Genomic DNA, 18737 nt, shown 5'->3' on the forward strand with positions numbered 1-18737 from the left:
GTAGCATGCACGACCCTAGTTGTGACAATCAAAGTTGGCCTCAGACCTTGTCAAAGGTATTAGGCAGCAAAACTGGGCACATTTGAAACATGCTATGGTCCAAGGCACTCATACATACAATAAAAGACTCTATGATCCGATCTATTTAGTCTACTTTTTTTTGCATCTCAAATAACTGGAAATAATCCAAATGCATAGCAAAAAGGAACTGAGGAATAAATTACAACCATACTATGACATTTTGTGTGCTTATTAAAAATGGATGAGTTAATGTAATAAATGTATCAGTTTCCATGAGCTTTAAAAATAGATTTTAATCTTGATTATCAATTTAAGCAAAATGCTCTACGGCTGTCTCAGTTGCTCTTCTGTAAAATGAAAAAATACTAGTAACTTCCCTTACAGAGATGTTAAGAATATTAAATGAATTAAAACATATAAAGCATTTATAAGATTACTTAGGATACACATAAGCAGTAAATATTAAGTATTATGAATTTATTTATCTGCTAACCAGGGGTGATAGACACAGCATTTTGTGAACTGATTAAAAAAGCAAATCGCAGCATGATATATGTATATTTGCATATCATTATCTTAAATGTTTTTTTGCTTAATGCTGTGGGAAGGTACTTATAATTAAAGAGCAAGGGAAGCATGGTATCTTTGTTGTTTTAATTTCTTTATAATATCCTGTTCTTCTATGATTTGAAAAGCATTATATTTGCAATGGCAATTTGTAAGGGCAAATACATTAAGAAAACAATAACGAGGGTTACTTCTCCCTGTCGAAAATAAAGGTAAAGATGTCCCTCTTTCTTCTTCTTAAACCATTTACTTTAGGAAACCTGTGATTTGTATTCTCTGTTTTTTTGTTTTGTTTGAAATGTACGTAACCCTTTTTATTTTATTTATATATTTTTTAAATTTATTTCTAGGAGAGAGAGAGAGAGAGAGAGACAGCGTGAGCAGGGGAAGGTCAGAGAGAGAGGGAGTCACAGAGTGAAACAGGCTCCAGGCTCTGAGCTGGCAGTCAGCACAGAGCCCGACGCGGGGCTCGAACCCACGAACCAAGAGATCATGACCTAAGAAAAAGTCGGACGCTTAACCGACTAAGCCACCCAGGCGCCCCTATACGTAACCCTTTGAAAGCTAAACACATGTCTTGGCAACTTTATATCCCAGGCCCACCTTCTTACGGGCTGGGAGCCAACTCTTTAAAATATAATTATCAAGGAAAATAACCCTCCTTCCTCCCAGTTTCTGTTGGAAGGTAGGAGCCTAACTTCAGCAAAGGCTTTGACCCAAGTTCAAAACTACCTCTTCTCCTAAAAGTATGAGAAATTTAGTTTTCTTTTGGATAAAAGTGGGTGGCAAACACAGATGGTCATGCCGACCACCTAGTGAACATAGAGTGAACTCTGTGTGACACGTGGTGTTAAGTCTTCCTACTTGAAGGCTAGTACTTGGTTATCATGGGAACATGATGCTCAGTTCTATACTAGGGCGAAATTTCTTTCAGTCTTAGAAATCTCAACAGATTCCTGTAACGTACATCAAGCTCCTGGTTAATACTTTTCAGCTATAAAACTGGTTTCTCCCTATTCCACTGGGATAGAGCTGTTTTCTGAATCGGTTTGAGACTCTGTTTGTAATTATTTTTTTCCAGTAAATAACAGTTGCAATTATGATAAAAAGTGTAATTTCCAATTAATTAAAATTATAATCTGCCTGGTTTAGGACATATCAAAAAATCCAGCCTTTACCATTTATCACCTTAAGGCTTACTCTAAAAATTAGCACCTTGAGATTCTTGTCTGTTGTTCTTATTTTCAGGATAAAACTAGGTAAATAAAACATTATGATACAGTTGTTTCTAGGTATTCCAAGATAGAATTATTCAAAAATTAAGGCTTAGGAAGCCTGGGTGACCCAGTCAGTTGAGCGTCTGATTCCTGATTTCAGCTCAGGTCAAGATCTCATGGTTGGTGGATGAAGTCCTTCCCTGGGCTCAGAGCAAACAGTGCAAAGCCTGCTTAGGAGTCTCTCTCCCTCTCTCTCTGCCTCTCCCTGGCTTGGGCTCTCTCTCTCTCACTCTCCCTCTCTCTTTCAAAATAAATACATAAACTTAAAAAAATAGAGCTTATATTTTTTATGGTTTAAACATGTAATATATAGCCACAGAACAAATTTTTATTTAAGTAAGTAAAACAGAAAAACTATTTCAGCTACAATTTTTTTTTAAGTAGTGAGAAATTCATTTAAGGGTTTCATCTTTTTTTTTTCCTGGAAAATCTGTTTAAACTTAGGTTTAAAATTGGTATAACTACATAAAATATACACATGTTTTTATAGCTTCATTTAAGAGTACTTAGTAGTTTTATTCACTTACATGGCATGCTGATAAATAGCTTGGTGCTTAATTTGGGAATGTTTCCAGGAAAGAGACTAAGCACAATGAACTTCATTTGCTAGAGAAACAAATGTTAAAATGAACATCTCTCCTATAATCAGCATAACTGTTACATTGTAAGCTTTATGCTATGCACCCTGTGTAGCAAGTGTATTTAATGACAATTTTGTGATTCCCAGTTTCCCACCGTCCAGGTGCTCTGTTAATATTACTGTTGAGACTTATATGGTCAAACAACTATTTTTTATATTGATAAGAAATTGGCACATGTGAACATTTTCTCCAAAATTGTGTGAAATGAGTTTAATTTTGTGGAATAAGAAAAAATCCCAGAGAGAGAGAAAAAGTACATGATTATTGGTTACTTGTGTTATGAAAGTTCCTTCTAACCCACTTTTTAAAAGATGAAACAAAATTTTAAAACATCTTCAAGGATGAGTTAAATGTACACTAACTTTGGGGACTTCTGAAAATATTTATCTACTCATATTTTATTTTGGTATTTCATTCCCAATCATGTAACTTTTCAGCTCTATAATAAAAATAACAGTGGGAATATTAAGTCTCTTTTATCTAAAAGTATTATTTTTTAGTCTAAGAAAACTGATTTAAAATGCCAGGAGCAGATCAGCATGAACTGTATAATTCCTGTTCTTGATAACATTTCTAATCACTTATTTCTGAAACAGTGATTAACTTCTAAGTAGTAAATTCTGTGTAAAATAAATGTATTCAGTTTATATTCAGTTTGCCTTTCACAGGCATTTACAGGTTTGTTTTCCTTGACTGCATTTTAAATCTTCTTTTTATATAATTATGTGTTTTAATACAATATTCTATGATCCACAAATTTTTAAGTGTAAAAATCTACTAAATAAATTGGTACTTTTTGTATCAAGTGATCAACTTCAATGCTGATCTAATCATGCCTTATGAATTTCTGTATCTAAAATTACATATCTATTAAATCCCTTGTTTTATTCTATATTTGCCTGAATTCATTGGAAACTCTATTTACTTGCTTTTCCTCAAAAGAATTAAAATGTTTTCAAGTCCACACTATTTATTGTTTTAAAATGTGACATATATTTTAGATGTCACATCTAAAATCATTTAGATGTTGCCATCTTCAAATATAAAACACTTATTATAATATGCATATATTCTGGCTTTAATGTTCCAAGAGCAAATTTATTTTTAAAAATATGTTTTTAACATACTTTTGCCCAATAAGACAAAGTCTTATTCTTCAATATCTTGTTCTTTAAAATCTGTTTAAAAAATTAATCATCCTCCAAACTCCCTTTTAATGACTATACCACACATTTCATTTACCAGCCCTGCAATTAGCCACACATACTTTCACCAACAAATGAACATGGTTGAAACAATAATACAGAACAAGATGAGCAAATGTCAGAGAACAGTCAGTATAAGTATCAAAGGAGAATCTGGCTAACATACTTACGGAGATGATCGATATTTGGCCCTGAGAAGTCGTACAATACAAACAGATTTAAATTCCATGTTTGAGTCATTAATTGAAATAATTTGGTATTTAAACTCTATTTTTTAAGAGTAAAAATGGAAAAATGAAATTTGATTGAGATTATTGTGCACATATGTAAATACTAGGGCACCTGGGTGGCTCAGTCAGTTAAGTAACTTCGGCTTGGGTCAGGATCTCATGTGGGTTTGAGACCCAGGTTAGGCTCTGTGCTGATAGTTCAGGGCCTGAAGCCTGCTTCAGATTCTGTGTCTCCCTCTCTCTCCACCCCTCCCACAGTCGTGTTCTGTATTTCAATAATAAATAAACATTACCAAAAAAGAAAAGAAAATACTGAGAGCAAGTATCACTTTTCACATTCTCAGTAAGAGACAGAGCGGCATAGTGTGGCAGAGGATAAAGACATAGACTTAGAAATAAGATGTTATTGTGATCAGTCCCTGGCTTCATCATTTAGGAGTTGGGCAAATAAACTACAGAGTTTCAGAGTCATCTTCTGTGAAATAGGAATAATGTTTGCCACAAATTTTTATTAAGAGCCATAAAAGTGCTATTAAATGTAGTTTCACACAAACTATATATGCATATGTGATTCTAAAAGTAATCTATTTAATAAAATATAATTTCTGAAAACTTACCAATACAACCACCTTACAAAATATAGGTTTTAAAAACAAATATCTAAAAATGGAAGTGACAAAGCTGTATTTTTTTTTCCTGGTGACTCACAAATGATAGCCAGTTTTTACAGCCATTGTTACTGCCTCTTTATTTTCCCTTATATATATTATACATCTATGGCCTTTAGTGTAAACCTATGTGATAAGTAATACTGTAAACTGTGAATTGGATCAGTTTCATTGCCTGAATATTAAATGCGTACACACCCACGCACATATATAAAATTACATTATATAGAACATTTGGAGCCACTGTTTTCCTTAACATGGTGAAGCCTGTTGACCATCTGGTAAGGAGAAATAGTTTGGTAAGAACACAAGTCTCATCTGATTGCATTTGTTGTGCCAGTCACTGAATCTTGGGATATCACTTCTGAACACAGTATGTAGGCAGTGACATAGTTAAATTGATTAATTCATGTACTTCTTGGTATATATGTAAATGTACACACATATGTTGAATTACTAATCTTTATGGACAGCAGTGATCTTGCATCCCAGAGATTTGTGTGCTCTTTTTGCTTCATTTTGTGATGCTACTATTTACTTCCGTGGTCTTAAAAAAGGGTGGGGGGGGTGAGCAGCAAAAAATTTCATCAAACAGTATCTCTTTAGAGGTCTTCATGTCATCCTTTTGATAAAAAGCAATCATGTAATTAATGGGTTTGAGTATAGTTGGATTATTTTGCAAGCTTTTCATACCCATCAGTCATTCATCCTTTTTTGTATCCATTCATAAAAAGATTAGAATGCTTTGTGTCTCAGAGTACACACAATACATTTTAAAGATTCTGCTTTCTAATAACTCACATTGTAGTACTTCTAATATAACAAAAAGTAAATGATATATCCTTATAAATATTTTCCCTAATATATAAAATAAGCTTACTATTTCTACAAATTTATTAAAACATGTTCTTGTAATAGCTTAAAAACTATTTCAGAGAGAAACACATTTTTCAAAGCTGTCCACTCTTCCCTTGAACAGATTTGAAATCTTTTTCTCAATAGCTTTGTAAATAGTGATATTATAAACCATTTGTTCTCTGAAAGCCCAATGACTAAAAGCTTCTTGCTTTCAAAATAAGCATCTTTGTGTTTTCTGACACCAAGAGCCTTGGCATTTCTTCCTTTGCAACAGATGTTTATTCCCTGTAACATTTGCTCCTCATCTTTTCTTGTTACGTTAAATGGAAAATTCAACACCCAGACTCCATTTTCCTGCCGTGTTTCCATAGAGCTATTCAATGCAAGACAAAGAAATATGCAAGAGACACTTCCCACCTCATCATGTCACCATCCAACTGCTCAATAAAGTGAGGAATCAGATATATATTTAAAGTGAACAAGCCACAGAAGCAAACAAGATTATTAAAACTTATGCAAAACAGGTTAAAGGATGCATTCTAGAACATTTTGTATTCACAAATTTAATTCCTAACTGAACTATAGGAAACCTACCAATTAAATAAAAGTAATGATTTCGATAATCTTTTATATTGTGTTATATCTATTCCTTGGAGCTTGAATTAATTAATATGGTTGGCTTAATAACAAATTAATTGATAATCATGAAGACACTATCCAAGCAGTAAATTAGGATGATTTTTATCTACTTTTTACAACCTGAACATGGAATCATCTACATATCTCCGAAAACAAACAAACAAAAAACATAAAAAAAACCCACATCAAACAATACTGGTCACCACTGATTACTGAAGATGTGACTATCAACACAAGTTTCACTATATGTTTAATTTGAAAACATTACCATTTGTGATGTACCAATGGATGTTTGCTGTTGGAATCCTTCATATTCTTTCTCATATTTTCATTGGTATATGATTATTTTTAAATATCTAAATTCTTAAAGACTGTGTTGGAGTGTTATCCTGTCCCTAATGTCCAAGAGTATAGCTAACATTTTGTTCCAGAAATAGAACAAGGCACGGGCATTCTGTATGTGATTTCTAGAATAGTCCCCTGTGAACTAATAGAATCAGTCTAAACTGATTATGGTTAAATGGTATGATATTACTAGTCAATTTTAAATGACTTTAAATTTAAACTTTTAATTTCCACTCATTAGGTTTACTACTCCTTGGATAGTAGTAAAACAATGTATAACATTAATTAAACATTTCTCTAAATTAAAAAATTTGCTCTCAGGGAAAGATTCCTATGCAATAAAATTATAACTTCTTTCCACCCATAAATACATTTTAGGGATGGATATTTTTCTGTGTGTGGAATGTATGCAAGACTTTCTATTTTCATTCAACTTACCTTATAAGAGGACCCATAGAAAATATAAATTAAATATATCCCAGTTAAAAGAATTTGCAAAAACTATATTCAATTTGTCATAATAAAAAGTCTTAAAGTATTTAGTGGCAAGTATATGTATATTTTTCCATCTTTTTATTTAAATTCTAGTTAGTTAACCTATAGTGTAATATTGGTTTCAGTAGATTTTACTGATTCATCACTTACATATAACACCCAGTGCTCATCCCAACAAGTGCCCTCCTTAATGTCCATTGCACATTTATCTCATTCCCCTACCACCTTCCTCCATCAACTCAGTTTATTCTCTATTGTTAAGAGTCTTTTATGAATGGTTTGCTTCCCTCTCACTCTTTTTTTCCTTGCCCTATGTTCATCTGTTTTGTATCTTAAATTCCACATGAGTGAAATCATATAGTATTTGTCTTCTCTGATGGCTAGAGTGTATTATGCCAAGTGAAATAAGTCAGTCAGTGGTAAGTATATGAAGAAACTGTAGTAGGATTGGACAGACATTGGTAATCTAAAATAATAGAATAAAATACATATATGTGAATTTTGACATATTATGTATCATTTAATTCCAAGGCTAACAGCGTTTTAAGCTAATTTTCCCTCCTACATTTGGAGATTATTGAATGGTTTAAAATATATGGTGAACCAATGTGTGGTTCCTAAATGACTACTTACATTCTTCTGTGGCTGTAATACTTAGGTTGTACCAAGCAGTAATCTCTCGATCAAGAACACTGGTTGTGATGATTGTGCCATTGCCATCGACACTGAACGCTTTGCTTCTCATAATAGAATACCTGCACCAAAAACAGCATCACTAAATTTTATTATTTTGTCTGTGTAACTGTGATAACATAAACTATTTTAATGCAATAAGACAAATTAAATGCATGCTCTCTATAGCTAAGTTATGAAATGCCTAACAGCTTTTAGAAAGGTGCATATATATACTTAAGATTTAACTCAGTGAGGATAAAAGACTAAAATGATCTCAGATTTAAACTAATGTATGCTAAATCTAAACACATGTAATTCATTCTCATTCCCGAAAGACAATTTTAATAAGTGAATGATTTAGTTAAAAATAAGTGATAAAATGGGGCACCTGGGTGGCTCAGTTGGTTTAAGCATTGGACTCTTGATTTCTGCTTAGACAATGATCTCACAGTTCAGGGGTTCAAGCCCAGTGTCAAGCCCAGTGTCAGGATTTGCGGTGACAGTGCATAGCCTGCTTGGGATTCTCTCTCTCTCTTTCTCTCTCTTTTTCTTTCTCTGTCCCTCCCCTGTTCTCTTTCTCTCTATGAAGACAAATAAACTTTAATGTTTTTTTATTTATTTCTAGGAGAGAGAGAGAGACAGCGTGAGCAGGGGAGGGTCAGAGAGAGAGGGAGTCACAGACTGAAACAGGCTCCAGGCTCTGAGCTGGCAGTCAGCACAGAGCCCGACGCGGGGCTCGAACCCACGAACCACAAGATCATGACCTAAGCGAAAGTCGGACGCTTAACCGACTAAGCCACCCAGGCGCCCCAAGACAAATAAACTTTAAAAAAAATAAATGGTAAAATGCCATTTGCAAAACACAAATAAACAGGGGTAAAAATTAATGCTTGCTAATATTTGTTTTTATCTTCGAAGCAAGGTAAAGCATATCCTCACCCTATACTCTCTCACACACACACACACACACACACACACACACACATATATACATACATATGGATGGAATATGCTGTTGTTAGAGCATGCATGGAAATAAGCCAGATAATAAAATTCTCTAGTGCAAAAACCTGGAAACTGATCTCAAACTCCACAATGAACGATGCCTTTGAAGTACTCAGCATGTCTTATCCGCTTGCAAATGATTAATAATAAAGATTAAGGAAGAGTAATAATTTGGGTTCAGTGAGGACTCCTCATTGCACATATATTCCTGAAGACTTAGATGAGACATCAGTAAGGTTTTCCATAATTATGTGGCAAGAGATGAGAATATTTTAATCTTGAATTGACAGGTCTCTAAAAATATCACACTGATTTCCAAACTGGTGTTCAGGGGAGAATTAAAATAGAAATTACAGAGAATTAAGCTTTAGGGGAATTTGGTTTTAACTCTATTCATTTTTAAACTTTCAATAAGCAATTTACTTACATATCCGTAAATGGTCACATTTCCTACTTAAGAGATTTGCTGACAGAAAGCACACAACCGTAGTTTGACAGTTAGTATTTTGTATTAAAAATCTAGAATATCCTGTTTCTATAATAAAGCATTCCAACTAACCTGATCAAAATTTGAAAACAAAATTTCAAATAAAAGTTTTTAAACATTATGACCTAGACTTATCAGTCACATTTTAAAGAATAGTCAATATACACCATTTGGGAAAGAAAAGATGTGTGCAAGAGATTTTTGAAAGAGCTGGAGCGAAAAGGCTTAAAATGTGAAGTTTTGATGTGTAAAAGATCAATCTTTGGTTCATTCCAGAATTCCTCTCTATGGAACTCTTTATTCCTACAAAAATGCTGAACGAATAAAATGTCACTGCATGATTTTCCCAACGCTCACAGCTCTTGCCTAAATGAAATAAACAAAGGGCTCTTCCATACATCCTTCTCCAGATGCCTGTGTCTCTCATTCTTACCCCTCACATGCCTCTACAGAAGTACTGTTCCCACGTCACAGACAAAGCAACTGAGACACATGAAAGCCAATCCCATAAACAAAAGCTAGATTTTTCCAAATAGGTTCCACTGGGTGTTTCAAGGATTTGTAGGTGTTTCAGTTAGTGCACAGCTGAAACACATTTAAAGACAGTTCTTGGGGCGCCTTGTTGGCTTAGTTGGTTAAGCGTCTGACTTTCGCTTAGGTCATGATCTCGCGGTTCGTGGGTTCGAGCCCCGCGTCGGGCTCTGTGCTGACTGCCAGCTCAGAGCCTGGAGCCTGTTTCAGTCTGTCACTCCCTCTCTCTCTGACCCTCCCCTGCTCACGCTGTCTCTCTCTCTCCTAGAAATAAATAAAACATTAAAAAAAAAAAAAAGACAAGACAGTCCTCTTCCACAGCAGAACGTCCCCAACACCCTTGCATAGCCACAAGGCTCTTCCTGTTTCTCCCTGTTTCTCACATGTGAGTTCTCGAATTGTTTATCTTTGTATTGGAATTTTGGTAGCTCCCTTGGTGGGATTTCAAGGAATTCCTCTGAATTCATGTTCTTGGAGTCATTCAGACTATTTCCATATAATATTGTTTAATGTCTATGGGAACAATAGTTACATTCTTTCATTTCTGATAATGGTCATTTTTGTCTATTCTTTCTTTTTCCCCCTCTTCATTGTCTTGCTAAAGACTGATCAATTGTACTAGTGCTTTGGAAGAACCAGTTTCTAAGGGCACCTGGGTGGCTCAGTCAGTTAAGCTTCTGACTTCAGCTCTTGTCATGATCCCTCAGTCCAGGAGTTCAAGCCCCACATTGGGCTCTGTGCTGACAGCTCGGAGCCTGGAGCCTGCTTTTGGATTCTGTGTCTCCCTCTCTCTCTGACCCTCCCCTGCTCATGCTCAGTCTCTATCTGTCTCTCAAAAATAAATACAGGTTTAAAATTTTTAAAAAAATACACATTTAAAGAATCAGTTTTTGGTTTCCTTGTATTCTCTATTGTTTTTAATGTCATTGCTCTTGCTGTTTTTTATTTCCTTCCTCACCACCCCTCACCCCGCTTGCTTTGGATTAAACCTGCTCTTGTATTTTTAACAGAAAAGAATACATTGCCATCATGATATTGATACAATACTGAAAATTTTGACTGTAGGATTAGTGACAAGGAAACTTCAATAATGTCCCAAGAACAAGTCATGCACCGAAGCAGCAAAAGAGTACATTTCCTATATCTGGAATCTAAACAATATGACAATTCGCATTCTTAGGGATAAAAATGAATATCCTAAGGGAAATTCCTTACGAAGTTCTTCATTAATTTTATGATGGAAATTTTATCATAGACAATTTCTGGTCTCTGATGCCTAGCACACGAGGCCCCTTAACACAACTGCATCACCTGCCTTCAGGTCTAATTATTCCATTCTGTCTTCATACCTGCACACTGGTTTTTCTTAAACATTTACCACATAGTTTATTAATACAATTCATATCAAGGCATATATTCCCAAGCTTTTCTGTCCTTAATAATGACAACATGGCAAGAACAATTTGTTAAGCCATTTATCTCACCCAAGACTTGCTGAAAATGGGCCTGGCAATCTCCACCCTTCAAGGAAATAACAGGTAATTCTTCCATGGAAGAAAAAACTAAGTACTATGAGTTATTAGAATATTGTATAATTGAATCTGTTTGATATGCATTAATTTCTTCCCCCCCAAACAATGGGGCACTTTTGAGGGTGAAATAGAATGCCCTTTCATTTCCTTTGGTATTAATATGGCTTGCCATGGAATGAGTATTAAGGAAGATATATCCCATTAAAACTCAAATTGAAATCATTTATTTTGTATTATTCCATTGTTTTTTGTATGGAATAATAATTTAATGTTCACTGTGGCCCTGACTGAAAGTCAAGCTCAGGCACAATTAGGACATGGCTGGGCTCCCGCCAATGATGTTACACTCAGATAAGAAGGTTGGACATGGTGGGGATGGGGGAAGACATGGGGGACAGGGCAAGAGGAACTCATAAATAGGGCCCAGCCTGGGTCAGAGTTCAAGGGTGGAGGCGGCTGCTGTGTGGGCTAGGTGGTAATTTTGTATTTTTAAATCATGCATGTTTTTAGCTATGTTCATAAGCATCATTGTCAAGCATTTATCATTCAATGCCTTAAATATGCCATTATGATTAGACATTTAAATTGTTCCCAACCTTTTATTATTATAAATGATGATATAATAAATATCTTCATTCTTAAAGCATTTTGCACTTTTAGAGTTATGTATTCTTCAGTATTCCCCAAGTAACAATACATAGGTGAATAGATATATTACTTTTGAAAACACCTATATTCCTTTACTCATTATAACTATATATACATATATATAATACCACATATATACATACATTTATTACTCAAACTATTGTTATTAAATAAGAACTATATCCACATATTAGAAGCCAGTGCTAGGTATTACATTGGAAAAGTGGGAGCATTCCTCTTTGTATCATAGCCCCTACAAAGTGGAAAGCAGTATTCAGTGTCCAATAAGTACATGGAAGTTTGTAGAATTCCCTGAACTGCGAAGAATTGAAAACAGATGAGTAAGGGAAGGTGGTGGAAGGAAGCATGTTACAGGCTTTGTTTTTACATCTAACCAGGCTTATAGTTCAAATATTGGGGGGGAAAATGAAGACATAGAAACCTGAAAATAGACTAGCTTAACAAATGGCAAATATTACTTAACATTTATATCTAACTGGACTGATTTCATTTTTAAACTTTAAGTAGTAACCTGTGAAACCTTTCTCAATTTTTGAATATTAATTAAATATTACTTTTTGTTATTTGTTTAAGTTTATTTACCTATTTTCAGAGGGAAAGAGAATCCCAGACAGGCTCCACACTGTCAGCACAGAGCCTGACATGGGGCTAAATCTCATGAACCATGAGATCAAGACCTGAGCAGAGATCAAGGGTCTGACACTTAACTGACTGAGCCACCCAGGTGTCCCTAATTAAATAGTATTTAAATGGACAATAAGTCATCAGCTTTGCTTCTGGACTGATGTCATCAATGGTTTCTTTTCCCTCGCCTACTTTCCCCAGTTAATAGAGTTGATCACATTGAATTTTGGTTGCTGATTGCCTGTTTCTTGCACAACTACAATGGCTTACTTCACCACAATGTTATCAATAGTGAGCTCCCTGGTTTAACAAGTTTGAACTGTTGCAAATTTGATAAGTACCATAAAGAGCAATAGAGGTTTATCTTTGTTACATTTGTGAGAAATTTTATTGTCAAGCTAATTTATATCCATACATTTAGTAACCCAGCTAGCCTTCCAAACATACCTGATAGGAGAGTTCCTCTGATCTGGATCTGTGGCAGAGACCATGCCTACAAATGATCCTTGTGGTCTTCCTTCGAAGGTTTCAAATAGGTAATACGGATGGAGGAAAACTGGAGGTTCATCTTCATCTTCCACCTGGACCTTAATGAGGGTGGTGGACACTTCAACGTGGTATTTCATGAGCTGCTCATCAACATGGCGGTTTCTAACACTCGCTCTAATACGATAGTCATTCTGGTACTCAAAATTCACTTTCTACAAAAACATACAGTGTACACAAGAAGTGGCTTTAGTAACCTAAGTCAATACTTGGGGAAAAAAATGTTTGAGTTGTTAACTCTCAGTTGCTTTTCAGTTAAATTTTGCTCTTTATGTACTTGGTTGGATGCCTCTGATATTATCATTAAGCAGCTGCATAGAAAATCCCTCTATGTGTTTTGTTATTTACATCTAATGTTTTGCAATAATAACTATTTTAAATTTAGGATTTAAATTATAATTTTCTGTTCATAAATGTATTATGGAATTGAGAATTAATTTATTTTAAGATCTTTCCAAAAAGTTTGTCCTCTAAAATCTTATAAAAACAAAAATAAAAACCAAAAGACTATTCTTTAAGTAATTTGAGACTCTGTAATAACTCTCTCATCTCTAAGCTCCTTTGCTCCCTAAATCATAAATCACAGGTTCTCATTTTAATTACTTAATAAAGCAATAATTAACTAGCTAAACAAAATAATTTCAAGTGTTTCTGATTTGAATGTTATTATTCTGCAAAGTAAATGTTGTTCATACATCTACCTTTTTTAATATCACCATTCCTTCTTGTGTGTCATTATTAGTAATTATGTCAAATGTTTGGGAATCATCTTCAACGCTGTAATCCATCTCTGCATTCTCTCCTATGTCATTATCATATGCCATGATTTTTCCTATAGAAGTCCCAGTGGGTGCAGATTCAGAGACAGTCAAGCGATACAAACCTTTAAAAGCAAAATTCAAGAGATATCACACAAATAATAAATATAAGAAACTCCCAAATACAGCACGCCTTTTTGCAGACTATGAAAACCCATACCCTCACATTCTATCAATTACCTTTTTAAAATCAATATCTACCTATCTATTGATCTGATCTATCTATTTATCTATCTATTTATCTAACCATCTATCTATCATCTATCTACCTATCACCTATCTATATATACTTTCTTTAGTTTTGTAATCTGTATTTTATTTTCCCTAATATCCTACTTGAGCATCTATTATTTAGTCTCAAATATACCTTTGGAAGTCCTATCACCAGTACATACATTTTCCAAATTTCTATTCATATGCATACTTCGTCAATAGTTTTGAATTTATTTATTATGTCCTTCAACCAGCTGAACTGATAAAAAGAGTTTTCAATTTTACTGAAGCATTCTCTGATACCTAAAGTAATCAGTAAATGTAAGTGTGGATTAAAGATGAGAAAGACTAAGACAAATAAGTGAACTCTAAGTGTGATAGTTTGATTTTTAGATTCTGAGTCTGAGTGCATCGGCCATAGTGGGAATGAAGACAAACAAACAAAAGAGATAGATCCGCGGGAGTGAGTGAGTGGATGTCATAGGACAACCATGCTGGAGTCACACGACCATCTTGTTTTCGTCATGTGACAATAATGGCAGTTATTTTGAACTACATAAATATAGATATAAATAATTGAGCTCTGTTTGCTTTATTTTTCAGAATTGACTTATATAAAACTGATAAAGAGTTAGCTATTTGTAAATTATTATTTGTGATTTATGTTAAACTGTGGTAAATAATCATATATGTCAATATTCTAAAGAACGTAACTTTGTAGAATTTTAAAAAGAGTATATAATAGAATTTTTCTTTAAAGATATTCTTGATGTTTTGAGGTGCCTGGGTGGCTTTGTTGGTTAGGTGTCAAACTTTGGCTCAGATTATGATCTCACAGTTCGTGGGTTTGAGCCCCGCGTGGGTCTCTGTGCTGACAGCTCAGACCCTGGAGCCTGCTTCGGATTCTGTGTCTCCCTCTCTCTGCCCCTCTCCTGCTCATGGTCTGTCTCTCTCTTTCTCTCTCAAAAATAAATAAACATTAAAAAAGTAATAAAAAACGGGGGCGCCTGGGTGGCTTAGTCGGTTCAGCGTCCGACTTTCGCTTAGGTCATGATCTCGCGGTTCGTGGGTTCGAGCCCCGCGTCGGGCTCTGTGCTGACTGCCAGCTCAGAGCCTGGAGCCTGTTTCAGTCTGTGACTCCCTCTCTCTCTGACCCTCCCCTGCTCACGCTGTCTCTCTCTCTCTCCTAGAAATAAATAAAACATTTTTTAAAAAAGTAATAAAAAACAGATTCTCAACTTTTTTTAGAAGTAGAGAGAAAGTCACTTCACAGATTGCCTTCTGAGATTGTCCTTCCTTCTTTTTTTTAACATGGAAGAAATGTGATTTAAAAGTTGCCAATATTTTACTATTTTCACAAAGTAACAGCTTAACTATGCTTAGTGTCCCCCCCTCCCCCACTGTGGGAAAATAGTTGAGAAAATATAATTTCAGGAAGAGGGAATAGCAAGCCAAAAGACCACCAAGCCAATGACAGAGAGTAGGTCAATTGCTTAGCATCGGTTTGTCCAGGAGCAAAGGCTAGAATGCTAATATATGAGCTACCAGAGGTAATGGAACAGGACTGGATGATGACAAATTATAGGACAATGAAGGTTATATTAAGGCCTCTGAGTTTTTCTGAGTGACATGGTAAGACATTTAAATGATATGATCTGACATGGATTTCGACAAAATCACCAAAGTTGTGCTGGGCATAGAAAAGAGGAAAACAAAGGTGGGGATGGAGAGACCAGATGGGAGCCAAATTAAGAGGGTGGTATGATCCAAGGTTGCAAATGGAAGTTGGTGAGAAGTATTTAGATTATGGATATTTTTAAAAGATAGCCTAAAGGATCATAGATGATTGAGTTTCGGATATGAGAGAAAGAACAGCCAGGAAGGTGACTTTCAAAATCTTAAACAAAATAAGTTCCTATTATCAGGAGAGAGAAAGAGAGAGTGTGAGAGAGAGAGAGAGAGCGCGCGCATGCGTGCATGTGCTCATGCTCACAGAATATTGAAAATCATGAAAAACTGATCATTAATTCAGTCTGGGTTAGAAATTAGAATTGACCTAAATTTGACTCAGTGCAATCTGAGTTGGATTGTTGGAATTGAACTGAATTAGAATTGAATGGGTGAGATTTTGCCCTGAGCAATATGAAGGTTGGGAAAATCTGTAGAAAGAGAGTTATATGGGGAGGCAGGCATGATCAGGAACCCAAATATATGTCAAGTGTGAATGTATATAACTTATACATGAAGATATTGAGTAGATGGTTGGGTGTACAAATGTGGGATTCATAGGACAAGTGCATATGAGAGGTGTATACTTGGCAGTTGTCAGCATAGAAGCAACGTTTAAATCACGTGACTGTAAGGAAACACAATGGAGTGAATGTGAAGAGAAATGTGGTCCTAAGGCTTGATACTGGAAATACACCAAAGCTTAAAGTATGTAGAGATGAAGAGGAACCACAGAAGGCTGTTAATGTGACCAGTGAGATAGAAGAAAAGGCACATAAGGATAGAGTCATCCCTGTCAAATTCCTGCTGAAAAATCAAATCATATTAACACTGAGAATTGATTGGATTTAGTTGCGCATAGATTATGGATAGAATTGACCAGATCAGTTTGGCCAAGTAGTGTTGGTGAAGCCTTGACTGGAGTGGGCTGCGGAGAGTTAAATAGACAGTAAACAGGATGATGAGTTGGATAACTCTTTAAAAATTATTTTCTCTCAAGAAAAAATGAAGCATGATCAGCTAGATATGACAGTGGAATCAATAACTATTTATTTTATTTTTTTTATTTTTCAGAGGAAAACAACCACCACCACAGTGTGAATGCTAATAGTGATTAATGGGCAGAGACAATGCCCTTGTCTGCAGGGTCAGGGAAGACTGCATATCGGAGGAGATACATATTACATCGTTCAGTGCAGAGGAGGGCTATGGGATTACAATAAGAGAAAGTAGTGTGAACACAAGTTAGGAGGCCAGCATGCTTCTATTTTAGAAGAATAGGCAATACATATATTTTCCCATGACTATGGTGTGGGAAGAAAATAGAGAAGACTATAGAGTGAGGTACATTTACGGTACTAGAACAATGTTCACCTACACTCAGATGTGAAGGTAGTAATGCTATCATCTTGCATGAGGATTCTGGGTATCTACAAGAATTTTAAAAACTATTTAAATGTTCTAGTTTATTCAGATATATATAAATTATAGATATCATATATACATTGTTATTTATATTATGTTTATCAATGTTAATAGAAATTATATATATAGTTATATATACACATTGTTATGTATTATATATAGTGATGTATTATATATACATATTGTTATATAATTTTACATGCACAATGAAAAATATATATGTGTGAGAGTACAATGTTGATGTTGAGAAAAATTAAAAGAAATAAGGATGGCAGGAGAAGCTTGACGGGAATTTTGTCTCAACAAAAATCCCTTGGGAGTTCTGTCTTCTGGGGTCTTCAACTTGTGATTTCCCCTACATTTGAATAAAACATAGACTAGATATATTCCATATATTCATCTCCTATTTTTCTACATTTATTATTTGAGAATCATTTTGTAAAGTCCTGGGTAGTTCAGATAGAATTACACATTATCTTCTTGTCCATAGGACACATACTTTGTAGAGATAGTCACATACATAATACCTTCCTTTTTTAACATTTTTTAAAATTTATTTTTGAGAGAGAGATAGAGACAGCATGAGCAGGGGAGGGTCAGAGAGAGACAGAGACACAGAACTGAAGACAGGCTCCGGGCTCTAAGCTGGCAGTCAGCACAGAGCCCAATGTTGGGCTAGAAATCCACGAACCATGAGATCATGACCTCAGCTGAAGTCGGACGCATAACCGACTGAGCCACCCAGGAGCCCCACGTGATACCTTTTATAGCCAGGAGATGAAGGTTACAAACTGTTGCTCTGTTGCCTAAATTCCATCTAAGGATAAACCGTTTTACTGACTCATAAAGAAATGAGGAGATGCTGCTCAAATGGCATAAAGTTGCAATTATGGAGGATGAATACATTTAAAACACCTAGTGTAAAGTGTGGCGACTATAGTTAATAATACGATATTGTATAATGGGAATCTCCTGAGAGAACATCTCAGGTGCTCTCATCACACACGCACACAAGCGAACGATGTGAGGAGGTGGATATGTTAATTAGTTTGACTGTAATAATAATGTCACTATGTATATAATATAAACACATCATGTTGGGGCACCCAGTTGGTTCAGTTGGTTGCGTGACTTTGGCTCAGATCATGATCTCATGCTTCATGAGTTCTGGGCCTTGTCATATATATATATGGATATATATATATCCAGGCCTTGTTATATCTATATATAAAATCATAGGTGATTATAGAAATGTGTGAATTTTTGTTCCTGTTCTTAGTCTAAATATATTGAATAAAGGTAACATAAAAATTAAAAAAGTAATTATTTTAAATCATCACTTGTAGTAAGTAGAAAAGTGAATTCCTCAAAATATCTGTGTTCTAATACCCCAGAATGTATGAATATATTATGTAAGGTGGCAAAAGGGAACCCAGGTTGCAGGTGGAATTCATATTGCTAATCAGCTGACCTTGAGATGTGGAGATTGTCTTGGTTTATCCAAGTGGACTCAATCTAATCACATGAATCCATAAAAG

The 18737-nt window shown here is 35.0% G+C and overlaps 1 protein-coding gene across 1 annotated transcript in view; it reads right to left on the minus strand.

The window, feature by feature from the left end:
• Positions 1-18737, minus strand: part of CDH19 (cadherin 19) — a 68141-nt gene that overhangs the window by 28930 nt on the left and 20474 nt on the right. The window contains exons 5-7 of the mRNA XM_039238749.1: positions 13717-13898; positions 12917-13170; positions 7580-7701 (exon numbers count right to left, since the gene is read on the minus strand). Coding sequence (XP_039094680.1) covers positions 7580-7701; positions 12917-13170; positions 13717-13898 — 558 coding nt within the window. The remainder of the gene's footprint in view (positions 1-7579; positions 7702-12916; positions 13171-13716; positions 13899-18737) is intronic.

This window comes from Hyaena hyaena, unplaced genomic scaffold (assembly GCF_003009895.1).
Source record: "Hyaena hyaena isolate Hyena2069 unplaced genomic scaffold, ASM300989v1 scaffold_145, whole genome shotgun sequence".
NCBI lineage: Eukaryota > Metazoa > Chordata > Mammalia > Carnivora > Hyaenidae > Hyaena > Hyaena hyaena.